General features: G+C 39.6%; 2 protein-coding genes across 3 annotated transcripts; one reads left to right on the top strand and one right to left on the bottom strand.

Annotated features, from left to right (window-relative positions):
- Positions 1–7: 7 nt before the first annotated feature.
- Positions 8–27,505, top strand: LOC109962198 (serine/threonine-protein phosphatase 2A 56 kDa regulatory subunit gamma isoform-like). Of its 2 annotated transcripts, XM_020603687.1 has the most exons (16): positions 8–85; positions 591–650; positions 3,349–3,511; positions 17,223–17,422; positions 22,320–22,430; positions 22,549–22,641; positions 22,787–22,917; positions 23,037–23,096; positions 23,253–23,361; positions 23,478–23,531; positions 24,124–24,294; positions 24,443–24,570; positions 24,684–24,785; positions 25,028–25,100; positions 25,525–25,641; positions 25,786–27,505. In XM_020603687.1, exons 1-16 carry the CDS (start codon positions 68–70, stop codon positions 25,918–25,920), a joined length of 1,725 nt encoding a protein of 574 aa, XP_020459343.1. In that variant the 5' UTR covers positions 8–67; the 3' UTR covers positions 25,921–27,505. The 2 variants fall into 2 exon arrangements, with proteins under 2 accessions (XP_020459343.1, XP_020459344.1); XM_020603688.1 differs by lacking the exons at positions 8–85; positions 591–650; positions 3,349–3,511 and adding an exon at positions 13,303–13,491.
- On the bottom strand, positions 5,227–8,049 carry LOC109962199 (zinc finger BED domain-containing protein 4-like). Its single transcript, XM_020603689.1, has 2 exons — positions 7,968–8,049; positions 5,227–5,781 (listed from the first exon to the last, which is right to left on the bottom strand). The coding sequence occupies exons 1-2, from the start codon at positions 8,006–8,008 to the stop codon at positions 5,493–5,495; spliced, it is 330 nt and encodes a 109-aa protein (XP_020459345.1). The 5' UTR covers positions 8,009–8,049; the 3' UTR covers positions 5,227–5,492.

The following is a 27,505-nucleotide window of genomic DNA, read 5'->3' as shown; positions in this document are numbered from 1 at the left end:
GGAGAGTTGTCAAGGTTTTGGTTGTGGAGTAGCAGAAACGGGGAGCAAGGGCGGTTACGCTTGTGCGATGCCGAAAAAAGACAAGGTGAGTTTGAGAATCGATATGAGGTTACAGTGGCTGTGAACGGGAGTCATTTCAGTTTATTTGTTGATAAACCAGTCCAGTAACGAGACATTTAGCTATAAGCGCCGTGTCCCATCACGTTAGCCAACAAAAAAAATGATCTAACTAGCTAGCCGTCGTTCTGCCAAATTAGCACTTGGTAGCGTTACACTGTGCTGCCTAATTTTAAATATCCAAAAGTGAGATATTATACTTTGAATGCATATGCTTTTCCAGGCAGTGCGCCTGTGATTGGAGATGTAAATTTAAGCACTTTGTATCTTGTTTAAAGCTGCAATCTGGGCTCGTGTGAAGTAACGTTAGCTAGCTAGCAGCAGCAATAGTAGTGTATTCAAACAGAAGTGTGAGACTGGGTGGGCAGGCTTGCTATATTTAGTTAAGATGTGTACATGGCCGTCGTTCACTGATGGACTGCTTCTGGTGTTGTCAGCCTACTTATCCATTAATGCCAAGCTTTTTCTTTTAGGAATCACCCAAGTCTGGCAAAGTGGGCAAGAGTGGAGGTCAGGAGAATTCAGAGAATGAGGTAGGCTAAACCAGGATACTTTACAAGACACTGCATGGGGGACCGAAGGTTAGCTTTTTGTTACACACTAGTTAAAATGCCACTGATATTGCATCATCACTTTTATCACTCTAGTGAATCAACTTGCCCAGCACATGCATTATTAGAGTCATGCGCAGTGATTTTGGCCAAAGTCAGATATATACAAGATAGATGTATATAAGATAGATATATGCAAATTGATATTGGGTTATGTGTAAAATTATGTGTGTTGTCATATCAACTGTTTTTACATGCTTGAAAGAATAAATCAAATCAAATCAAATCAAGTCTGTACAGTACATGATGATGTTTTGTCCCATACAAAATGACACCCTCAAAGCCATAACGTATTTTACATGTCGGGAAATCTTTGTTCTATGGCAAAATTATTGCATCACATTATAAAATAGATTGTTGAGATTCCGTGTTATTTAATGTAAATTACAGTACAGGGTGAATAGTAACTTGGTTACTGGAATATCTGAACAACATTGTGTAATCCCTCACAATAGCCCTACTATATATGTTGTTGCAACTTTAATTTCTAGGCTCTATTTTGTGCCCTTGTACCTGTATCTAATCCACATACTATAAAGAAAAAAAAAAACTATAATCTACTCCTAAGTGGACCCTCACTTTGGTTGTCTATTGCTAGACCACACCTGCTGTTATTTCCTTGTCAACCTTGTGAATTCATATTTCTCAAGCTATGCTTTCAGTCTCCTGTTTTCCTTTTGCTGGGAGATAATACTGCACACTGTTGTGAGTCAGCAGCCATGCAGCAGATCGACTAATGCACCAACCTTGTGTCAAATCAAAATCAATGGGCTCTGAGTTGCTGTTACCTCCCTCTCCTTTCTTTTTGCCTCATATACTTCTACTTCCAGGAAGTGAAGGGAGTATGTATAATATATAGGAAGGCTTTATTTTGTCTGTTGGTAATGGGCAGCTTTGAGGAAGTGCCTTCAAATCAGCAAATTACAAAATCATATGTGACAGATGTTTCTACTGTAGCTTAATCAACTTCAAATTGAAGAGTTAATTCTTTTCTTTGTATTACATGAAAATATAATCTAGTTCATAATAGAAGCCAGCTTAGTTTGATTTCCCACTTTACTCAACAGCTTGCTAGTGGCCCAGCTCATAAGCTCCTCTCTTGTAGTGCTGCAGTGTGTGGCCAACTTCAGCTGGGTCTTAAATGAATTTGGTCAAACCCCTGTGACTCAGATTGTCACAGCTCTACTGCTGCATTTGGTGAAGGAAGCTCTGCCATAAAGTGTGTTGATGAGTGGATCCCAGCAGGCAGGACCAGCTGTGAGAAACTTGCCATATTGATTTGATCTCACATCAGGACTATATGCAACCTAACAAACCCTTTAGGGTTTTTTAATCCTTTGAGACACAGCTGGGTGGCTGGTTGAGTAATAACCACAATAGTTTTTTGTTTTATTTTGTTTTTCTCTTGAGAACTGGAAAAGTTCCCACATAATGGTACTGTTAAATATAGTGTCTGTTCATTGGGTAAAGTGTGGTTTATGACTTCAGTTACATAATCACCTGCGCAATATTGCAAAAATCAGGAGCATCCTGTCTCAAAGTGATGCTGAAAAACTGGTCCATGCATTTGTTACTTCCAGGCTGGACTACTGTAACTCTTTACTATCAGGATGTCACAATAATTCCCTAAAAAGCCTCCAGCTAATCCAAAATGCTGCAGCCAGAGTACTAACAGCAACTAGCAAGACAGATCTTATTTCTCACATATTAGCTTCTCTCCACTGGCTCCCTGTAAAATTCAGAATAGAATTTAAAATCCTTCTCCTAACATACAAAGCCCTTAATGACAAGGCTCCATCGTATCTTAAAGACCTCGTAGAGCCTTATCATCCAAACAGAGCACTTCGCTCTCAGAGTGCAGGTTTACTTGTGGTTCCTAGAGTCCACAGAAGCAGAATGAGAGGCAGAGCCTTTAGCTATCAAGCTCCTCTCCTATGAAACCAACTCCCAGTCTCAGTTCGGGAGGCGGACACCCTCTCTACCTTTAAGATTAGACTTAAGACGTTCCCCTCTCTCTTCCTATGCTTCTATATGCCACCATTACATATTACTAACTTTGTGTCTCCTCTCTCCCGTAGTGTGTCCTCTCTCTCTCCCTGTACCTTTCTGCAGGTTGCCCTGGCCCTGGAGCTCTATGTCTCTGACGAGCAGTCACCGGCCACATCGACCTGATCAGTGTTTGATTGTTGTGTCTTGTTGCTTTTCTTCTTTTGTCTCTCCTCTATCCACTCACCCCAACCGGTCGAGGCAGAAGGCCGCCCACCAAGAGCCGGGGTCTGTCGGAGGTTTCTTCCGTTAAAGGGAGTTTTTCCTCCCCACTGTCGCCAAGTGCTTGCTCAAGGGGGATTTGTTGGGTTTTCCCTATGTAATAATATTGATAACAGTAAGGTCTAGACCTTACTTTGTAAAGTGTCCTGAGATGACTTTTGTTGTGATTTGGCGCTATACAAATCAAATTTGATTTAATTTGATTTGATTTGATTTGATAATGGATGGCACCGTCTTGATAAACAGTGTATATTCTTAAAGGGGCACTCTGTTCACACTGTGCACCCTGTTTAGCATGTGCATGCTCTTATGTCATTGCCATTAATGTGGGTTTTTGTTCTGGTTTTGGCAGAGTGTTAACAAGAAGCCTAGCAATAGTGTTCCTCCCACCACTCAGCTGATAAAAGGGAAGCAGCCAGGTTCCCAGACACCTGTCAAAAAGGACAAAAGGCAGAGTTCCTCTCGCTTCAGCTTGAGCAACAACAGAGAGCTGCAGAAACTACCTGCTTTCAAAGGTATTTACCTGCACAACAACTCAATCATGTAATCTAATCACATAATGAACTAACCACCAAGTGCAGTAAGTTTGTGGAGCTTTTTCAGATACATATGCACACATATTAGGGCACTGAGTAGAGCTGCTGTTTCCAAGCTTGAATGTTTTGCACTCAGTTGAAAGATTGCAGATAAATCACCTCTTTATTGGCAAAAATAATGAATTAAAGTTGTTTTGAAGCAGGACTTTAAGACTCAAGACATAGCTCAGAAGTTAATCATAGAACAGAATGTTTCTTCAGGCAGGGGGGGGAAAAATGCATGGACTGCTTGCTTGTATTTAAAATGCAAGTTTCCTGTACTCCTGACATACAGATAAGTACAGGCTTCACAGACTCAACCCTCAGTTACTTACTTAAGCATATTTATGAGCATGACATTATGCAATTCATGGCATCAAACAGAAGATGTACATGGCATGAACTTTGAGCTGGATTTAACCCAACTTTCTATATTTAGTGGTAATCTGCAGATAAAGCTTCAATTCCATAGTCCTTGTATTTCAGGATGTTGCCTGTGACCATAATCAGTGTCAGGCAGCTAAATCAGTATTTCTTTTCTTTTCTCCCCCTTGCAGAAGAAATTTTGAGAACTTTTATTTATTGACAGTATTGCTTTTATGTCTGAGCTCAGTGAACCAGATGGAAAAGCAAGGAGTGGACAATAGGCTTCTGGGCCTCTTGTCTGTGGACATTTCCACATATGCAAACATGAATACACACAACGATGCTTTCTGCTTGTAACTTGATGGTGTACTAAAAACAAATGGCTATGATTGCATTATAGAATATTATGTATACTTTAGGAAAAGTGCATTAATACACTTGTGCGCTGTCCTAACCAAGGCTGTACCTTATTTTAATAATCGACTAATCTGTCATTTCTGATTAATAAATTAATTGATGTATAAAAAACATGGAGAAATCTACTTTCCACATAGTAAAAAAAACTAAAAATCATTCCTGGTCTCCAGAATGCAATCTAATCAGTGATCAGTCTCATTTTGCCACCAAATTTATTTAAGGTGTGACTGACTTTTTATTTCCCCAAATGTCACACTGGATGCAACTTAAAGAATCAGAATCTGCTTTATTGGCCATGTGTGTCGGACACACGAGGAATTTGACTCTGGTACATCGGCTCTGTGTGTATGTACATATCCCCATGCAAGAGACAAGTGAACAGTAGACCAGCGTAAGGCTGTATAACAAAAAATAGGCAGTATTAACAAGGAACAACTAGGGCAAACGATGCAAAATTAAGCAGTATAAACAGGCAGTAAAAAAAATGCAGCCAGCCAGGGAAATGCTCATTGAGATGAGATAATAGGAATGAGGTAGAATAAAAACTAGGGATGCACCGAAATGAAAATTCTTGGTCGAAACTGAAAAAGAGGAAACCAAGGCCGAAAACCGAAACACCGAAAGAAATTATGACAATTATTAATACCACCATTGCATTTATGGCTATGACTGTGTACTAACTTTACTAAAATCAAGGCATTGCAATTGCATAAATTAATATTAAAGTTTCAAAGAATAAATCAATTACAAATTATGCAAATATTTATGTAGCACATTGCAACAATGCACAATATAAAATAAAATTCAAACTAAAATGTTTAACTTGACCCCACTCATGTGTACATTAAATAATAATGTACAGGCCTGCTGAAAGGTTGTAAAATTAAATGTTCTCTCATAAAAACAAAGTGCATTTAGGTCAAGTGCATTTTAAATTTTCTCTGTAGGGCTACTACAAGAAAGTGCATTCAGAACAAGTGCAACTGCTTAAAGATACAATATTTTCTCTGTAGGCCTTCAACATAATAGTGTATCAAAACAAAGACTGCCATAGCCCATGTTAACTGTAGAACTTTAACAACAACAAATGCACCAAGAATTGCAGATGTGCAAAGTGGATAATAAATATAAGCTCATTCTACTTCTTGAGGTAAAGTGGCAGGTTTTTCTTGATGAAGAGTAACTTCTCTGCTTTATCACAGTGAAGTCTGTTCCTCTTCTCATCGAGAACATGAGCTGCTGCACTGAACAGTCTCTCGCCGTCTGTGCTTGTGCACGGAGCAGACAAGTACTTGCGTGCCATCTTTGCCAGGTCAGGAAAGCGGCAGTGATTATTTCTCCAGTAGGCAAGAGGGTTATCACTTCTGGGGATGGGGACTTCAGACACATAACCATCTAGCTGTTGAGTGGTTGAGCTTGTCATCTGCCTGACATTTGAGAAAGATTTGAGAGAGTGTATTTAAATAGGGCCAGTGCATAAATAAACATTTTTATCAAATTAAAAAAATATCTAGCAGAAATATGGCTACAATCTGATAGTCACATATATAGTAGCCTAAGAACAGAATTATTATTATTTGAGGCACTTTCTTGCAGGACTTCACTGAACATATCAAACAACGAGGGTGCATGCCCCTCATCTGGTGCAGAGAGACGCATCTTTTTTTTTTTCGGCTTTATTGGTGTTCCAAACTGATCTTGCATAGACTGCAAGCGGGAATAGACCAGCTGAGAATGTTTAAAGTGGCCAACAATTCTTCTGCCTATAGCCAGTACGTCTTTTACGCTGCGTTGAGACAACACTCCCTCATTCACAGCCAGATGTAGTGTGTGGGCCATGCACCGTATTCCCTTCAGCTGGCTGTCTTCTATCGCTTTTGTCATATTTCTTGCATTGTCACTGACAATGACATGCACTTTAGATTGGTCGATATGCCAGGTGTCGAACATATTGGCGAATGCATCAGAAATGGCTGCTGCTGTATGTGACTCTTGTAAATGGAGCAGAATCTTTTGCAGCTGGAAATCAGCGTCGATCCATTGTGCGGTTAGACTGAGTATACTGGTAATGCTGGCGTCTGAGCTCCATATGTCTGTCGTGAAACTGATTGCTGAAATATCTGCAGCTATATGCTCATGGACGTGAGTTGCAACAACATTAAACAGCTCAGGTAAACACACTTCAGAAATGTCGTCTGCTCGGCATGACATAACGGGGCTGAATGTGCTCGATCAGCATATGAAATCCCACATATTCTACGACAGAGAATTGCTGATCATCTAAGGCAATGAATTCCGTAATCTTTTGTGTAATGCCATTTGCCTTGACACCATCACTGGGAAACTTCCTTGCCTTTTCAAAAACGTCCGCCACAGACGGAGTGGGCGTGCTCGGAGGCGTTTTCCTTTTCTGTGCCGCGTTCCTCTCATATTCAGGGTAGCGATCGGAATGTTTGGACTTCAGGTGATAAATTAAAGCTGACGTGGAGAAAGTCTTTGCAGATGCACCCCCTCATGAAATTTCGCCATTGCATGTTTCGCAAATCGCTGTCCGTGGGTCTTTCTCAGATATACTGAAATACGTCCACACCGCAGACATGTTGCTTCAGACAACATGTTTGTTTGCGTCATCACAACGTTTCGGCCATATTGTTTCGGTCGTATTGTTTCGGCGATAAAAGCATTTCGGCCGAAAACCGAAAATGCACTTTTGGGCCATTTTCTGCCGAAACGTTTCGGTGGCCGAATATTTGGTGCATTCCTAATAAAAACAGAGAACTTAAAATGGAGACAGGGCAAGGGGCAAGTAAACAGTAACTAGCATAGGGTGTATACATACATATATAATGTAATATATATTAAACATAAACATCTTATGTGCAAATGATGCTTTCACTGTCAAAATGGTAGACAGGCATTAACAATCTCTGTGGTACTGTCATCCCAATGCTTATCTGCAGAGCATAGACAGTAGTAGGCTACTAGTAACGTTAGCCCAAAAATGAGCTGGCACTAGCCAGGCGAGTGAGAGAGCTAAACTGTGCATGAAGTACCACATAGACATCGCCAAAGAGCAGAAATTCGTCTTCAGAAGAAAACGCTCTACAAATAAATCACTTGTACAAAAAGCAAAGCATGTGTGCAATTCATTGGTTTATACTTCAGCTGAATTATGATGGGCTAATCATCATCAGTGTCATCATTATCATGTTGACTGCAAGGCTATAGAGCATTAAAGTGACTGCATGTAAAAAGAGTGACTGCTACTGCTGACAAAAGTACATTTGAGTATGTCTAAACAATCCTGAACACATTTACTCCTAGGCGATCTACTCTGCACAATCCACATTAACTTGCATATCTGTCATCAGGGTTCCTGAGCACGCTTATAAAACTTAGTTTTGCTTATTGCTTTTAATATAGACTGATCAGTCACAACATTAAATCCACCTGGTGGTTTTAACGTTTGACAGGGCTAGCATGGTCAAAATGTAATGCGGTGCCTCACAGCTGGCTGCATAGCCACAGATCGTTAAGCAATGTTACTTCAAATTAGGTACATCATAACTTTAGTTTAATAAATTCTTGTTATTAAATAAAGTAATTGGCTTACCTAGCTCCTGACTCCCCTTCTTCTGTAACTCCAGTGTGCATTTTCTTTAGGTGCTACCTTAATGCATTATTGTCATGCCCCCCTGCCATGGCAGATGGGGTTAGCATATTTGGCACTGGACAGTCTTCTTTCTGATTGTGAAATAAAGTGCTCGCAAACTTCAGATGACTTCTGTTGTTCACTTTTCTGTGCTGTAACCATGCTCACTACCACTTCTGCGGTTTTTCAAATGTTTTGATATGCCTCTCTGATCCAGTCACTGATCCAGCCATCTCACAAAGTGACTAGACCGAACTAATGTATAATTAAATTGGTTGCCAACTATTTTTTTTTATATCAATTAGTTGTTGCAGCTCTAGTCTTAGCAGTGTATCTGTACTTGTGTGATCTGAAAAATGATAGCCTGTGTGTCAGAACATAAGATAGACAAACACCTCATTTCAAGAGGTAAGGAGCTTGTCTTGTGCGTTCCAACCTTGTAGCATATGAATGAACACATCTTTTTTACTGACTTTATCTGCCAAAATAAGGAGAGCAATGTTTTGTTTATTTTTTCTTAGAGATGAGTGCCTTGGTTTTGGTTTTCTTTGCAGCACTTCTAAATGCCCTCTTTTCTGTGAGCTCTTCCCTTCAACAAAGTAGAGCAGAGGCCACATTCCTCTTAAGGGAAAATTCACAAATGTTATTTTTTCTTTTTGGAAGACTTGGCTAATAGGACAGAATGGAGTAACTATCTGTGACCATAAGGTGACAGCAGTTAAGTTATTGGACACCAGTTGTTCACCATTCAGTCATTTCTATAAGATTAGTTGGACACACAAAGAAATTCAAAAACCATAAAATATACCTACATCTCGGTTAACCATCAGGCTCATTCGGTTTCAAGAAACCAATAAGCACAATTTAATTTCTGATAAAGCAGCTCACTTCCAATTCCCCAACTAGAGCTTTAATAACATTCTGCAAAACATTATCCCACAGTGGGCTGGTAGATGTTATCACTCAGTCCTGTCTAAACAGGCTCCTCCTCTCTTGGCCTGTTTTCCTTCAAGGCATGTTCACCACCTCCTGATAAGAACACATGTCCATGAGCCTGTCCTGCAGGGACACAAGGTGGAGGCGATACTGAAAACCCTGACCAGAAGCAGGCCTTTCCCATGAACTCGCCCCAAAACAATGCATGCTTGTTGTGACTCCAGAGTGCAGTTTAAATGTCCAGATTTTTGCATTTGATAGCGTGGCGATTTAAATGCTTTCTGAGAAAGACCAATGTGTTTTTATAAGGCTCAAGCAAAATACACAGATCAAGAAATCAGTGTTTTGGATAAATGTTTTCAGGAGAGCTTTCTCACTGCAGCTTGTGAGCAGGGCCTAACTGCTCTACAGGTGTCTGTTATTTCCTTGTGTTTTAAACACACTTGCCAAAGAGCACAGTATGACAGTTGCTGCCTCTGTATGTGATCTCTTTCAAAGCAGGAGCTATGTGAAGCATTTTTCTTACAGTGTTTGTTGCCATCTGCTGGCTAGAGGGTTAAATATTTGAGTTACAGTAATGTTGGCTAACTGGAACAAACATTTTAATGATTAATAATGTTGTAATCTAGTGATCTAATCTAGCCCTGATATTCCATCAATGTAAAACAAACAGAGATACTGATTGTAATCATTAACTGTTTTTGCAGATCAAGACATATTGTCTGTGTTAAAGTTTAACATGCCAGTAACATAAGTTATATAATAGGGTTTACAACATTTTGGAGTAAATTATGTTTAACTCTCTTAAAGGGGATTTTTTTTTTTTTTTTTACTTATGTACTGGGTACACAGAGAAATACTGTGCATCTTTTGTGTATGTTTACTCCTTTATTAGTGACAGCTAGTTTATTTTTTAACTATATTATGAGGATATATTTCCGATATTCCACTAAAATATGCAGCTGCCTTCAGTTGTCAGCTTGTGTTCTCCTCCAGGGGAAGTGGAGGATAAAACAAATAAGCTTCTCCTGCAGTTACATGAATACTAAAACTACAGATGTGACGTCATTTAACTAATCATCTACTGGACAAGAATGCTAATGTTGGTTCCATTTTTGTAAAGTTCTCTGTTTTCAACAGCTAGGTAAAATCTTTGACAAGTTTGAGAGCCTCATAGGATAGAGAAGTTTGAAGTGAAGCTGAAACTCATGCAAATATTTTAATGTGGTTGGCAAATACTTAAAACAGGATGCACAGGGCAAGGTAGATTTTAGGGAAGGATTTCCTCTACTCCTGCAGGTTGTAGAGCAAAAGACTCTCACATCTCATGAGACTTCCCTGGTCAGACATCTTGTATAAAAATACAATCACACACGTACAACAAACAGAATGCACCAGCGGTGTTGAAGCAGTAAATGCATTATAAAGGTTTAGCACGACGCTGCTCTCATGCAGGTTATTTTAAAAGAACCTCTGTTACTTAAATAAAAAGCAGTAAATAACGCAAATATTGATGTAATCGAGTGATTCAAATGCAAATATGTCCTGCATGACCCACAGAATTTATATCAACATGGTAAGGAGTAGTATAGAGTAGTATAACTGTCAGTTTGAACGATCATTAAGCCTTTCAGCGTCACACCCAATATAACATCCAGCATCCCAACTATAAGGATGAATGTAAATTCTACAGTGTCTGGTATAATGTCCAGATGTCTTTATAATCACTAGTTTTTCTGGACAATAGATTTCACTCTGGATCAGGTGAGGTAGTTCATTTAGTGTCCACAACAGGCTTCAGTATAGTTGTATTAAAAAAATGTATTCATTCACACAATAGCTCACTTGCTATCACCCAACAAAATCAAATTGGATAGAATTATGATAAAAGGTTCTTCAGTTAAGTAACACAGTTTTATGGAGATTTCTATTAAGCATATTCAGTTTACAGTCATGCGGCCACAGGTGTTTCCACTTAGCCAATCACACATGTTGTACATGCTGAGTCCCAAAATAAATGTAGCCAAGAATTTGTTGCCCCTTCACATTTTCATGCTTTATGTGAAAATAATACAGAGTGGCCACAATGAACATGACCTCTCTCATTTGAATAGGTTACTTTGTTAGAGTAAGCCAATAAATTGCTCTAGGATACGGGCAGAGCCGTGTTTCTATCTTTGGAAGCTGCATAAAGGAAAATTAGGTTCAGCTACTGTTAAGAGCTCGTGTCCTCAGCTGTGATGATTGACCTGTTTCTCTAAATAGATTTTAAGCCTTCAGCATGTATTACAGATGACCATGACATTGAAAATCAGCAGACCTGTAAATGAACCACTCACCTGTATATTTTAGCCTACCCTGCTATCAATTATGTATTTAGAGAAAGCACTGCTATAAAACAAGGATGCACACTCATGCTGGCTCACAAGTTCACTCTCTTTCTCCTGCCAGAAATAGAAGACACACAGTAAAAAGCTCAGGCCTGATGAATCCATGTACCAAAGGAGCATTTAGAGAGGCTCTGTAACAAGTAGCTGTATGTATAGCATTATTTTGTCTCAGGCAGGACAACAGATATTCAGATGCGATGTTGCCCCATGACTAGGGAACAGAATAGCCCTTTATATACTCGCACTAGACCCCTCTGCTAAAATACCCCACTATTAAGACCAGTCAGATTAGCGTGCTGCTAATTTGTTTGGTGGCTAGATCAATATGTTTACCCATTGATACATTCTCTTGCCTTATAGTACCTTTTGGCATGTAAAAAGACAATGTGCTTTATATACAACAGAGTGTAACTTCATATGGTCTTGCATATTACACAGAAATATTAAATAGTTTTGAATGTGTTTAGATGTGTACATTTTTTTCTTCAACTGTCAGAATGTGTACTTTACTAAACGCTAGTATGTTATACAAAGTTGTCACAAGCAGTCTTTAGTACAGGTCTGGGTATATATAACACTAATCCTCATGGGGTAAGCAAAGCTACCTTGCACAGGAAATTACTTTTTTTTTTTTTTTTTTAAATTAGTTTCTCAGTTTGTTGGCACTTGGAATAGCCCACCCAAAACTGATACAACAGCATATTAAAAATTTTGAAGGATGTTTTCCTAATTGAAAATGCTAATGCACCCCCTGTGTTTGATTTGCATGGTTTTGCTCAGTAGTTGGGGATACAAGATCCATTCGTTGAATCGTTGTGCCTGCTGTTTGTGTTTGTGCATGCCTGTGATCCTTGCAGCATGGTGACACATAGCGGGTATTGGTGATTGTATGTGTAATGATGCAAGTGCAATGGTTGGATACACATTGATTCATGGCATCATAGATTAGTAGAATGCAGCAATTGCAGGATTTTTGCACATAATACCTGACTGGCAAGAATTGTCTTGTTACATGGTTAGGACTTATTTACTGATGTACTGTAACTGTATTTGAAGGGCTCATTTAATTGCACCTAATTTGTGAGTATTATTTATTGGGTCTGTCTGTCTGCGTCACTATAGATAGACATGCATTTTCCTGTTCAGTCTTACAGTGCGGTGTTTTGTCCCCACTGCTGCTGAGACAGACTGCTGCTCACTGCAAATGCACATCCTGTGTTGCTCACATTGAAGCTTCCTGCCTTCCTGTTTCTGTCACACATTGTGCACCTGGGCTCAGGCTTGGCTCCTGGAGAGCCATCTGTCATGCAGAAACACAAAGTCATAACACATGTACGGTTGGTCGCAGAAGTACAAAGGGCTTTTATCTGTCAAACAGTGTCATATAGTCTCTGTCTTGTAATCTCAGTTTGTGGTTTTCTACCTTTCCTGTTACAAATTGGAGCTGTGTTATAATAAGAAAGAAACGTGTCTAAACTTGCCCTTTGGTTTTCATGCTTGATGCTTATCAGTACACGTGTTATTTATAATGAAGTGAACATCTTGCATAGGTTTTGAGGGTTGTCATTTTTACGTCATTTGTGGTTTTGGAATTTGTTGTTGAGTGCTGGGCTGTGAGCAAGGAATGACAAGTATCACTTTACTCCTCTGATTCTTACAAGTAGCATATATGATGGATAGAAATGTAAATCCCTTGGCCTTTGTGTTGTATTTATTTAAATCTCCAAACAGGCTAAACTGAATTTGAATCTGTAGTTTGTGCTTTAAAACTCTTGACAGATGTAGCTGCTCTCGCTTCAATCACAGCAACAGTCCAACTTCCTTCCCCCTCAGCCCACCAGCCAATCCTTTCCCTCATGTTTATTTATTCTGACAACCAGCCCATGTGACTGCAGCCACCCAACCAGGCTGCGGCTGTGGGGGATGACATCACTAACTAGCTGGTTCCCTCCAGCAGCAGGGGAGCTTCATTTTCTGCTTCGAGTGTTCGTGCTAAAATGGAGGCTGGCTCCTCGCCCTAGCCTGGGCTGCCCTCTTCTCCCCCGTCTCCCACCTCAGCTCACTGATGTTGGCATGTCCTAGAGCTGCCAGTGGGATGGTTCTGGATGCATCGAGCTCCAATGGGCCTTTCCAGCCTGTGGCCCTCATGCATTTTAGAGGTGAGAATAGGAAGTTTACCTCTTCTGCTCCTCTGTGTTTGTGTGTCTCAGGGGGAGATGGGGAAGAATATTGTTGTCATTTGGCAACTGCAGCTACTAATGTGTAATTCTGTACAAGAAAATATTTTTGGCAGATAAGTTTTCTAAAAGTTACTGCAAGAGACTTTAGATCTTCTGATCTTACTGTTGATGGCATGAGCTTTTTTGGAAGAGGAAGCAAGGGTATTGTGTTTGTTTGTCAACAAGGCAGATTTTGCCAAGATATTGCATAGCTTAGCTCCAATTGTGGAGGCAGGGCAAGAGAGTGATTAGGAGTGCTAGTTTTAAATCTCCCATCCCCCAACAGGACAGCTGATGTCATAGGAAGTGAGGTCAAACCTTGTTGTCAGTTTGTGTCTGGCTGTCTGTATTGTATATGGGTATCTGGTGTCAGTGGATGCACGTGTAATTAGAAATACTCTGCTTGTTGTTGCTGTATCCCCACTATGATCTGAATTGGTCTCATGTTGTGACCAATGGCATGAGGCGCTTTGACACAGAGTATGACGGTATTTTCAGCTGGTGCCAGTTTATTAATGAGTTCATTATATATTCCCTAATACACATTGTAGGATTGGAAATTTGTGCTTTGGAGCAATTTGCATCCATGACTCGTTTCCTGTGTGCATGCTGGAGCCATTAGATGGGTAAAGGTTATTTGCCCATCCATGCAGAGAGGCTTGTTTGTGAAGTCTGCAGCTACACAGCATGCCTCTTAATATTTTACGCCTGTTCAGAAACCCTAGTGCTGTTGTGTAACAGAAGCATGGTACCCCGTTGGTACTCAGGGACTGATGAGACAAGGCGCTTGTGGGTGGATCCCACTTGTCACACCTTAATTACATACAGATGATTAGCATTAAACTTAAAAACGTCTAAAAATAAACTTTCCTTTGTTAGTAGCAAAAAGATATCTTTATTTTTATGTTTTTATATTTTTAATATGTATTTATTGGAATAGCTCGAAGAGCTTGAAGAGTTTTCTTGCCCAGTGTCAAGAAGAGCTAAAGAATTTTTATAGGTATGTTTGTGCTAAAGAAGAAACGGGATGAACAATAGTACAGTAATGGACACAAAAGTGACAGCACAGTTTTCAACAGCAAATGTATAAGGTTCAGAACAGCTTCATAGTTTACCATGGCAGCTTGTAAAAACCAGTGTATATTCTTCACCGTGCCTTACTTAAAGTGCAGAAAACATATTCTCCATGGGTGAGGTATTTTAAGCTCAGGGGTGAAACAAATGGCCAACAGTTTGACCTTTGATGCAGTTGATTAGATCCTGTTTGTGGCCAGTTGTTTGGATAGGGGGAGTGAAGTATAATGAAGTATAATGTTACTTACAGTCCTGTTAATATTCTACATTGTCTGAATACAGACTCACACTTGTTTTGTAATCAGGTGGGTTGACTCCTTGTTCCACGGTACTTTACTGCACTAGCCCTAAAGGCTGATGCACACTCATTTTATTTGGCTCACGACATCAATACGTAGACAAAAATATTTGATTTACTGGTAGCTGCATTTCATGTGTGTTGAATGCCAGCTGCACTGCTACTGTGGCTCACTCACATGGAGGTGTATGGAAAGTCCGTCTGATGGTGATGTTAGTCTCAGGTTCATGAGGTTCGTCTCTGTATGGGTGTGCAACCTACTGAATCTATTAAAATGAAGTTATTCCACTAGTGCTAAGTATAAGCGAGTGATTTTATATTGAGACTGTCGGTACTGATAGAACATTTATAATTGCTTTGTAGGTTCATATACAGTATGGAGGGTTTTTCTTTAAAACTTCTGTTTGTGTTTGTGGTAAACATGTACCTTCTTCTGTTGTGGTTATGTGAGATTGTGTGGAGTGTGCTTTCAATTGACACAACCGTCTTTTTATCAGTATAAAATGTAGCAATGCAGCTACTGAAAAGGAAATACCTGAACACACCACTTCTCTGTAATCTTAGCTTCACATGACTGTGCTGTCCAAACACTGACACTATTAGTTTCTTTCTGATATTGGCTCTTTGTGTTTTGTATGCAATGTGAAGTTAGTGTAACTTAAGACATCCACAAGCTGATCAGTGTCATTGCAGGTTTCTGTAAGACTACAGATTACAGTTTGTCTTTATTTGGCACACTTATATGTTGGGACAGTTTTGATTGGTTTAGTAGGGTCATTTGCTAAATTACCTTATTTATTAGCTTTTTATGTTTTTGAAGTTTAGTTTTAGGCTGTGTTTTGTAGGATCATCTTTGTCTGTCCTGTGTGAATTTGTTGTCACAACAATGTACTGCCTAATGTTTGAAAACTAAATATATATACGAGTCTGTTAGTTTCTTGTTTCTACAGCTGCAGTGATTGATCAGTTGGGAACGTTTATTAATAAGAAAATCATTTGGTAATTTCTAAGTGAAAATTCAGAAATATTTCTTGGTTCCAGCCTCTCAAAGGAGAGGATTTGATGGTTTTCCTTGTCTTACATAATATTAAACTGAATATCTTTGGGTTTTGGACTGTTGGTTAGACAAAGCATGATATTTGCCAACGTCATCTTGGGCTATGAGGAAGTACAATTTTTGATTTTATTTTTTTAGCTTATGTGGTGGAGTTTATTTGCTTTGCTACCAGTTGGTATTCTCTGTGTTTTACAAGGTCACTTTGTCTGACATGCCTCCTGAGTGCAGCTGATGGGCACAGCTAATCAGCTGCATATGATTCCAAGGCACCAGCAGCCTGCATGCATCTCTGATTAGTGCTGTGCTGTACCTGCATGTGTTACCATGGTTATGAACAGTGCACGTGCAGATTGCCAACAATTTTTATTATCGATCTTTAGCGATTAGTTGTTGCAGGCCCAATATAGTAAATTTAAATGATTGATGGCATATTGTGGTGAAAGTGTTTTCATTTATGATGCTCCTCAATGAGTTACTTAGGGCAGCTGTTGTATGGTGGTAATGTGTACATGCTGGCACAGAATGGAGGTTGGTTACTGACGGGGAGTATGCAGTACCTAGAAAAATGTGTAATGATTTTTTAAAATTACACGTTAATGATTATACACAGACAGGTGTGGCTCTGTAATTCCTCAAGGCTGATTTAGAGCCTCTGCAACCCTGAAGTGGTGACACTGTCTCTGAAAGGCTTAATAACGGATTTATGACGTCTCTGCATGTCACCACATGAACTCCACAATAGCAGAATATAATTGTACTAAACCTGAATAACTCTTGAAGCTTTGGTGCAAATCATCACCGATGTCTAGACCGGGGACTGCGGGAAATTTTTTTTTGGACAATGGTTACCATGGTAACAAGGCTTTGAAGCGTGAAAGTCATTACTGCCACCAATATAACAGAGATTAAGATCATACTTGTGTTTTTATAAAAAACTTTCAGCTACTTTTTTGGCCACTTCTCTGTGACCCACCTTTTATACCAAATATTTGTTTTTTTCCTGCATCATTTGCTCTGGCTTTAGTTCACTTTTATTGAAGTAGAAATGTTGGAATGACTTGTCCTTAATGGGTGGTCTAAGCAACAGTCCCCTTACTGCTCTGAGCCAAATACTTTTATTCATGGTTATGATAATAGGATAAAACATAACACTTGATCAGAGTGTTGGGTTAGAGTTTGGTACTGTTTACTCACAGTGGCAAACCTGTTAATATCAAACTTCCTCCCATGTCTGTTTCATAGATGTTCCCCCTGCAGAGCAGGAGAAGTTGTTCATCCAGAAGTTGCGGCAGTGCTGCGTCCTTTTTGATTTTGTCTCAGACCCACTGAGTGATCTCAAATGGAAGGAGGTTAAACGGGCAGCGCTGAGTGAGATGGTGGAGTACATCACCCACAATAGGAACGTCATCACGGAACCCATCTACCCAGAGGTGGTTCATATGGTCAGTGTTTAAACAGAATGGACTAATAACTTGGATTTGTCATTAGCGTTCACACTGATTAAAGTTAATAGCCAGAGAATGTTTATAAAATGAGTTTATAGATATCATATGCTTCCTAACACAAATGTAATAATTTACATTATCCAATAGTTTGCAAAGTGAACATATTTTCTTAGACTGAGTACTGCACATTATTCAATTCAGTGTATCCCTTTATATACTGTAAGGCAGTGCAGTTGCTCTTGTTTTCATTTCCTTCACAATGTGGCCTTAGGCTGGTATTTCTCTCTTTTGTGCAGAAACACTATGGATGTTAGGCAATTGTTAAAAGGTTGGTGTGTGTCCAATAAGTGAGTAGAAGCTACAATAAAAATGGAGCTGCTCTTATAAGGGATGTTTTATGGTCAAAACATGGACAGCTGTTGTGAGACTTGAGTATAGTTTTGTGATTTATGGTTATAATTAATATTTGTACTTTACCTTCAGTTATATACAGTCTTGTGAAAAAATTAGGACACCCTTTAAAAGCATGTGTATTTTGTAACATGTTTTAATATATGGTTATTTAATCTCAATTTTAACAATACAGAGAGATTAAAGTAATACAACTAAACAAGTAAAACTGAAGAAAAGTCTTTTCAAGATCTTCTGTAAATGTAATTCTACAAAAATGCCTATTCCAACTGAGGAAAAAGTTAGCACACCCTAGCCCCTAATAGCTAGTGTTACCTCCTTTGGCTGAAATAACTGCAGTGAGACGGTTCTTGTAGCCATCTAATAGTCTCTGACATCGGTCTGAGGGAATTTTATCCCACTCCTCAATGCAGAATTGTTTCAGCTGTGAGATGTTTGAGGGGTTTCTTGCATGTACAGCCCTTTTCAAGTCACCCCACAGCATCTCAATGGGATTCAGGTCTGGACTTTGACTCGGCCATTCCAGGAAGAGGAACAAATGAATGTTGTGCTACTCTGCCAACCCCAAGGTCTCCCAAGGCAGGACATCAGTCATCCAACTCCATCCAACAATTGGCTTCTTCAACTTAATAATCAAAGACTGGTTAATCATCACAATGCATCGCAAAAGCATTCGAAGGAAAGAAAAACATGTAGACACATGAGGTGGCACTCCTGACTCCATTTCCGTGGTTAGATTACCATTACGTACAATGTAATATCAAATGGTTTTAAATGTGCACTGTTGCTTTAGTTCATGGCAATACCTTTCTGTGATATTGAGACATTGAAGAATTAGAGGTACTGTAATTTATTACCTCTCTAGATCTCTGGAGTGCAGGTACAGGTCTCTTTACGTGGTATACGTTGTCTTGCTTTTAGTGTTTGTTTGCAACTACATGGTGCTCTGTAGGAGCCTATGGAAAGAAGTTCAAACTATGTTCTTCTGAGTAGTAGACTGTAGAAGTTAGTGATTTGTTGTGTTTAAGCTTTAAAAAGCACTTAAAACAAATGGTCCAAACTTCCCTCTTTTGAGAGACTGATTAGACCACAAATGGATTCTTAAAGCACTTTGATTGGCATTTTGCTGAGTTTGCACTTGAACTGAGGAAGTTTAAATTGGCATAAGCTACTGCACCTTATAACATGGCATGAGCCTTTTTGCAACATTAAACATGTTCCAACCAAAATGATTTTGTCATTTTGCTGTGACTGAAGCAATATGGCAGCAGATGCCTTAAACTTGTCAATCCTATAAAATGAATTTCATAAAGTAGTTCCTTACAGTACACACTTTTCTCCACAAGATGTAGCCAACAGCTCAAGGCCAGTCTGCCAAGAGGGTGTGCTATCTTTTTCCTCAGTTAGAATAGGCATTTTTGTAGAATTACATTTACAGAAGATCTTGAAAAGACTTTTCTTCAGTTTTACTTGTTTAGTTGTATTACTTTAATCTCTCTGTATTGTTAAAATTGAGATTAAATAACCATATATTAAAACATGTTACAAAATACACATCCTTTCAAAGGGTGTCCTAATTTTTTCACAGGACTGTATAAACCCTGTGCAATACCCTTAAATAAGAGGCAGTGTGCTTTAAAACAGCTAATTTACATGAATAATCACAGGATAGGTATGTTTATTTTTGGTGGGAAACGGCAACATACCTTTCCCCTCTGATTTATGTCTGGATGCAGATGAGCCTGATGGACCTATATTTTGGCTTTAATACTCCAAGACCAGACTTTGCAGTCTGATTACAAGCAGCTTTATTTATGTAAAGTGAAGCCTTGGTTTGTCTTATAAATTGTGAACGCCAAAATTCCTCTAAACCTTTAGTTTAAACAGAATCCATTTGGCTTTACAGATTTGACTCATGTACACATACTTGGGTACTAGCATGCATAGTATTCATACTAGCGTGCATAGGCTACTAGTTTTGTGTTTTTAATTGTATCATTGCATCTAAAACAGTGTCAAATAGTACTATAATGTGCATAGAAGAGAATATTTTTATCTGAAGTTCCTGTTATTTAAGAACATTTTCAACAAATGCCTTTTCTCATTTAAATTGGTCAGTTGGCAACCACTGTTGTGGATAACATTGGCTTACATTGCCTAGTGATGTTATTCTGCAGCCATAAGCCTATTTTATTTAATAAGCCTATATTATTAAGCTCCATAAAAGGTGTCTTTTTGGTGTCTGTCTGCCTAAAGTTTAAAAATGTTCACTTTACATTTAATCACTGTCACATATTCATGAGTTGTGATGTCTCACTGAGGTGAGAAGGGTTTTCTCTTGTTGTTGTTGGTGAAGTCCCATAAGGGATGCTTGTGAATATTAGTAAATATGTGTAACCTTGACGAGTCATGTTCTTGTATTCATATTTCACTGACCTCTGATCTGCACGTGTTTTATTTTTGCACCATGGGAAGAGAACACTGTGGTTTCTACTGCCTGCAGTACTTCCTGGTTTCAGACCCATTTAGTTAGTATGTCATAGGAAACTGTCATGAACAAGTCACTGTGAGATCACTAAAGCTAAAATCATCTATAGCTCCTACCTCTGCCTGTACCTGTTCGTTTAAACTGTAGTCAGCGTGACGGTCATTGAGCTCCTCCTTTATATTCATTAGAAATGTGTTCCTCTCAGGTTGTGGCATGGATGCGTTCATGGTGCCAGGTTTGCTTTCCCAAGCCAAATTAAAAGGTCTTTGATGTTAATCAAAGCCCTGCCTCAATACTACATGGTAAACTGCAGATGATCAAGGTGCAAATTTCCCCCATCCTCCTTGTCCTGGCTTTATTTGATCAGTGTAGCAGAAAAGGCAACGGAGCTGCCAAATCAGCATGAAAATATACTCTTATTCCTGGCAGCCCCTTAAAGACAAGGACTCTCTGAAGTCCACTGACGGCTTTCATCATCAAAGTGTGGAGATTGACACAAACACACTCCTTTATAGCCGTAAAGAGTGTATTCTCATGTTAAGGCTGTACATGTTATTTTCTCCCATGGCCTGTGGTCTTTCAGGGCATGTTTGATGTCTAAGTGTTGAAGCTGTAGAACAATATTTTAGCAGACTTTTGGATGACATGACACTGGTTGATCCATCAGTCCTGTTCTCTAGGGGGAAGTAAGAAATGGCTGCTGCTAAGAATATAAACATGGTGGCGAGTGAGCGTGTTCTGACCTCTAGTCGACTGCACCCTGGAGGGGCTACGTTTGTTGGCTGGAGAGTGAAAAGAGATGGATGCTACCCAGTGTGGGGAATGGTACTGACCGGGAGATGAACTCTTGTCTCATACCACCACAAAGTGGAATATTCAACCATCAATCCACATTTTCATTCTTAAATAACTTTTCTCATTAAACATTTTGAAGACAGATTTGTTGAATGTTACCTTGTGGGATGAGGAAGTTTCAGATGATGTAGAGTATTGGAAAAAGATTAGTCAGATCTCATTTTTAGTTGAATAGTTCCCCAAAGTAAAATGTGGTGATAAACCAGTTTATATAGGCTACAGAACATGTATTTTTACTGTGGTCTCTGCAGTAAAATAGCCAGAAAGGCTGCTCGACAGAGGTTGCTTCATTGACAGTCGTTCGCCCTGCAACCCATTGATTATTTGCTGTAATATTGTGAGATAAGTTACTGATTATAAATCAGCCTTTTTTGCTTGTCAAATACTGTGATTGGTGATCTTCAGAATTCCCCCATCAGTTTCATTAGCAAACGTTCAGCCACTGGTAGTCACAGCAGCAGGTAGATTAGACAAACTTCACAGCCAGAGCTAATGTTTACCTGAGTTTGGCAATAGCAGCTGTTATTCTTTTCACTAAACCGTCACATGTAGGTCTACACACAGTGTGGGTAAAAAGAAATGAGCTTACTAAACACACATTAATGATGCTCAGTCAGCTGAGAAGCATCTGGTGTGAGGAAGAAGCCATTAACCACCGCTGTAGAAACGGACTTCTTCACACCTGATACAGTGTTTTCACCAGCGCTTATTGACAAGTCAGGCTAAAGTTTGAGATGCTTTAGTATCAACCAGCAAAATTAAATTTCATATATAGACATCCGGTGTCTGAATTTCTTTAATTGCCTTTAATCAGTAAACCACTCTCCACTATTGGTTTTTAATAAGGGGCTAAAGCAGGACTGAAGATGTATGACGATCTCCATGTGCAATTAAAGTAAGCATAGTCAAATGGATTAACTTTTCTTCTAATCTTCAGCCATATTCAGCCTTTGGATACCAGAGTGTAAAAGACTTCTTGTTGCCCAGTGATTCCTGGTTAACATTATGTAACGTGTTGTACAATGAACAGATTTGATGATGGCGTCATGAATCCCAAGTCTTAACTGATCTATAGTGGATTGTTGAGCTATCCTACTTTCTGTGTGTGTGTGTGTGTGTGTGTGTGTGTGTTCCCCTCAGTTTTCTGTGAATATGTTTAGGACTTTGCCGCCATCATCCAACCCCACAGGTGCTGAGTTTGACCCAGAGGAAGACGAGCCTACGCTAGAGGCTGCATGGCCACATCTACAGGTTCACAGCACACCACACACACACACACACACACACAAGTTGCCTTATTCACTGTGAACTGATAACTAATAAATCCAATCACCTGTTACTTGTTTAACCTTTTGCTTCTCCTCTGCAGATCGTCTATGAATTCTTCCTACGGTTCTTAGAATCACCAGACTTTCAACCAAATATAGCCAAAAAGTATATTGACCAGAGGTTTGTAATGCAGGTGAGCACATAATAATAATAATAATAATAATAATGTGCATTTGAATGTAATTTCATAATGTTGGAGCTTATTTTTCTACTGGTCTCTATTTGGTACTGAATTGAATCGAGCTGATCAGTCTCTCAGTAACTATTTTTGTGCACAGCTCTTAGACCTGTTTGACAGTGAAGACCCCAGAGAAAGAGATTTTTTAAAGACCACTCTGCATCGCATCTATGGCAAGTTCCTGGGCCTGCGAGCGTACATTAGGAAACAGATTAATAACATATTTTATAGGTGAGTGAGTATTTGAATTAGATTTATTAGTGGTACTTGTGTTGTTTTTGTGAGTAATGGAGCGTATTCTGTTAAATGAGGCACCATGATCAACCCACATATTTCCGCTTATTTTTCAGCTTCATTTACGAGACGGAACATCATAATGGAATAGCAGAGTTACTGGAAATATTAGGCAGGTAAGATAGTTTTGGGAGGTACGCTGATAGATGTTGGCTGCTGAGTGCAGTCTTGCTTTGCACTAACAGTTATAATGATCCATGCATTTATAGCTTTTGTCTATCCAGATGTTTCTTGAATTAGTTTGAGTCTGATGACCACATTTATCTTTACAGCATAATCAATGGATTTGCATTGCCACTGAAAGAAGAGCACAAGATATTCCTACTGAAAGTCCTGCTGCCCTTGCACAAAGTCAAGTCTCTTAGTGTATATCACCCACAGGTGACTGCTTTGTTAATGTAGCATTGTGCTTTGTTGGGCCGTGAACAATACATTGTAAAATCAGTGTTTATTGTAGTTGTTAGAAGTGGGAATGTTAAGTTGTCTTTTTCCCTCAGCTGGCCTACTGTGTGGTACAGTTCTTAGAGAAGGATAGCACCCTCACAGAACCGGTAAGATCAGATCTTTTTTTTTAATGCTGTCATTAATATTGTTGAATGAATTATTATAGAGTATCTTTTCTGATTAAGATAAAAATCCTCTGAGCTCAGTAAGTCCATTGCCAAATTCTTGTTTTTATTCGTTCATTTAATTAGCATGTAAAGTTCTAATATGGTTTGTCAGGTATTCGTGAACAGGATTTTTGGTTGGCTACTGAAAATATGACAAGTAATCCTGCATTATGTCAAGAACAGAGAAAATGCAGTTAAATGATTTTTGATTAATAATGATTCAGGTCGAGAGAAAGCGAGATGTAGGCCACTTTCCATCTGGTTGTTACACTTCCTGTGTAATTTTTGGAACAATAGGAAAACTAACTTAATCTGATTTTAGTGGAGGTCCTCAGTGCTGGATGACAAATACAAACAAAATATATTCACAGCTGTCTGTGCTTTATCTGTGTTGTGATGCCAACTGTGTGTGTGATGTGTAATTGGACTTATTGAAATGGTAGTCCTTCATTACCAATTATTACTGGGACCAATCAGCTGGCCAAATGTTGTTGTTCTTTAACAAAAGCCTATTGGTCCTGTGTGCATGCAGACAGTGATGGCTTTGTTAAAGTATTGGCCAAAGACCCACAGTCCAAAAGAGGTGATGTTCCTCAATGAACTGGAGGAGATCCTGGACGTCATTGAGCCTTCAGAGTTTGTCAAAGTCATGGAGCCACTCTTCAGACAGCTGGCCAAATGTGTGTCCAGCCCACACTTTCAGGTCTGACATTAATTCTGCTACACTTGATGTGCATTTTAGCATGGTTTTATTTTTTATTTTTTTTAAATGTGGAGGTAATTAGGATACATTTTCTTCTTCCTGTTTCTGTGTACATATGTAACCCTGTCATAAACTAATTTGCCATCAGGTTGCAGAGCGCGCGTTGTACTACTGGAACAATGAGTACATCATGAGCCTGATCAGTGACAATGCTGCCAAGATCCTGCCAATTATGTTCCCAGCCCTCTACCACAACTCCAAGACCCACTGGAACAAGTGAGTCACTACACTGGCTTCACCTTCCATCTGTCGGGTTGTTTGTCTGATGGTGGTTTGTGATGACAGTATGTAAATCAAGTGACCCCCTCGTGATGTTTGTGTGTCTGCAGGACCATCCACGGGTTGATCTACAATGCTCTGAAACTCTTTATGGAGATGAACCAGAAGCTGTTTGATGATTGCACCCAACAGTATAGGGCAGAGAAAAGCAAGTAAGTCATAAGCTAGACATCACGTTCGAAAATCCAGCACAGCTATAGCTCTCCATCTTATTACAGTGTTACAAACATCTTATAAACATCATTAGCAATGGGAAAATGAGTAAGTGGATAAGTAAACTAACCACAAACTCCTGAAATGCTTAAGCACAAAGGATTTGTGACATCAGTGTTTCTATTATAAAATGTTTCAACACAATCTCTAATGCTTCTGTCTGTTCTGTTTAATGTGTCAGAGAGAAAGCTAAATGGAAAGAGAGAGAAGAAGCATGGTTGAAGATTGAGAATATAGCAAAGTCAAACCCTCAGGTGAGGAAAGACACTTTAACGCAGCACGTCTATTAATGCTACAGAATCTCACCGTCTGCAGTCTGTCAAATTTCATTATTGCATAATCTTGTGCCGCAATGTTATTTTTTCTGATTACAGTGAACTCTCAATCTGGTACAAGTGCTTCAGGTGTGCTTGTCCAGTCACATTCTTTGAGTATGAACCATGCACCAGTGTAACATAAATAAGTTGAACTGGATAAATGAGCAAACTTTGTGTGTGGTGGCACTAGAGGGCAGCTTCTTGACTGAATTTGAAAGCTAAGCCTTTTATAAAGTTCACCATAGATACACACACACACCAGAGAAGTCGTACTGTACCTAAGTTAGTACTTTGCAAGTTTCAGTGGGAAATCAAAGGCAGTCTGTAATGTGGTTCTTCTTCTCTTCTCCTCTCTGTACAGTTTCTAGTGTACGTTGACTCAGTAGGCTCAGGCAGTCCGATGGACATGGACACAGATGGGCCGCTGCTAGATGATGTCAACATGCTAAAGAAAGCAGTAGAGGAGGAAGCCACACAGGTAAGGAATGTGTGTTTTTGGTTTGGATTTGTTTTCAGAGGTAGAAAAATGACTGCTATGTCAAAGTTAAATGCCTGTGAGGTAGAGTGGGCTGTGTATCAGTGTTACAGATGCCTCCCTGTCCCACTGTCTCCACATGTCCAGATCCAAAAAGAACAGCGTAGAGAGCGCCCATTGTTTCGAAGGAAATCGGAGCTCCCCAAGGACATCTCCACTGTCACAGCCTTGGAGTTGCACCGGAGAGCCGAGGAAATGTTGACAACGCACGACGGCCACTAAGAGACCACCTGAGACGCGCCATAAACCAGCAGCAGCATCATCCACAGATACCACAGGCCTACAAAGACCAGCACAACAACAGATCTCTGTCTTAGTCCAGCCCTTCACAACACAGGACTGAACAATTCCAGCTTCATCTGACACAGAACGTGTCTAAAGTCGCAGTTCTAAGCCTGGTTCGGCTTATCAGGACAAACGGTGCTCGGTCCTTTCTGATCCCATTCCTTCTCCTCTTTTCGTCACCTGGTTGTTGTCCAGCAGGGTCGTTTGCAGAGCTGGACGGTCCTGCATGACCACAACATGCACCACCAACTTCACCCAAGATACTATAGTGTCATTTCCCCTTTTTCTCCCTTGTTTTCCTCTTTTCCTGTCTTCTCAGCTTGTTGCGTTTTTGGGGTGCTGTGCTGCCCCCTTCTGGTCATTTCTCTCAGGTGTTCTGTTCTGTGTGTGTGTGTGTGTGTGTGTGTGTGTGTCCGTGCAAGTGGGTTGCTTCTCTTCTTGCCTCTTTATTGATGTCAGGTGCTTGTACAAATAATATGAGCCCCCAACTGGACTTCTTTGGTTTAATTAAAAAAAAATCAGATGAGAAAATGTCAGTTGTTTCTATATATTTAATATTAGCTATTTTTCTCATAACATTTTAACTAGACAGTTGTTTATATTTTTTTCTACATAGTATATTAGGGTCTTTTCTCAGAGTAAAACACAGTTCCTATCTGTGTGACTGTTCTGTTTGGAGCTTGCTATTTTATTCAGTTCATTTTCCATCAGCTGTGAAGATCCATTGATCATTCTGTTAATTAGGACACTGTTATTGAGGACACGCCAGCAGAGTGTGTATGAAATAAAAGCTTTCTGTTCTCTGCACAGCATCATCAGAGTTGCAACGTGTGTCTGTGGCTCCAACAATTGTCAGATGACTTTGAGCCATTTGAATGGGTGTTGGGATGAGTCCAGCATGAGCCTGGTTTGGTGCACCAGTTACACAAGATGGGATTGTGGGATTGATTTTTGTTTTGTCATTCACTCCCAGAGTGGCCATTAGTGTGTTCAGTACAAGTCGGTGTCATTCATGCCAGCTTTGAGAGGTTAGAGAGATGTAGTTGCTTGTCTGGGATTCACACAGAGTTACTGTGTGTTGAGAGAAGTCCAGTAGGAGCAGATACTGTGCTGACAGTGGCCACTTTTTCTACTCTTCTCAAGGAAGACCCTTTTTATTTATAACACCCTTGTTAGAGATGAGACTGTCATACAGTAGATGAGGTATGTTTGGTCTGAAGAAGTCAAACATAAGCCTTTCTTTTCACAGTGCCTTTTATAGTCGGAAGGGATATTTGTTCAACTGAGACCTGATGAATTAGTAGCATGAACAAAAATGCCACATCATTTAAAAATTGTAATGTTTCCATAAAAGAAGCTGCATTCAAGTCCGTGCTCAGCACACCTCCAGCCGTTTTGGACTCCAGCACATGTGTTGTTTAAGCTACAAAGTCAATTTTGCAGTCAAAAGCTAGAGAGGAGGAGCCGAGTGGTCACACCAGACCACTTCAGCAGTGAAGCACTTCCTGATAAAACTTGAAAA

This window comes from Monopterus albus, unplaced genomic scaffold, assembly GCF_001952655.1.
Source record: "Monopterus albus unplaced genomic scaffold, M_albus_1.0 scaffold62.1, whole genome shotgun sequence".
NCBI lineage: Eukaryota > Metazoa > Chordata > Actinopteri > Synbranchiformes > Synbranchidae > Monopterus > Monopterus albus.
The sequence above is the reverse complement of the archived record's forward strand: the minus strand, read 5'-3'. Positions and strand labels throughout refer to the sequence as shown.

Excerpts from the sequence above, each read along its gene's own strand:
- LOC109962198 (XM_020603687.1), top strand. Across the intron at positions 23,097-23,252 it reads TTACTGGAAATATTAGGCAG|CATAATCAATGGATTTGCAT; the intron begins GTAAGATAGTTT and ends TTATCTTTACAG. Across the intron at positions 24,571-24,683 it reads TCCAAGACCCACTGGAACAA|GACCATCCACGGGTTGATCT; the intron begins GTGAGTCACTAC and ends GTGTGTCTGCAG.
- LOC109962199 (XM_020603689.1), bottom strand. The coding sequence starts at position 8,008 with ATGCACACTGGAGTTACAGAAGAAGGGGAGTCAGGAGCTAG. Across the intron at positions 5,782-7,967 it reads GAAGGGGAGTCAGGAGCTAG|GCAGATGACAAGCTCAACCA; the intron begins GTAAGCCAATTA and ends CTCAAATGTCAG.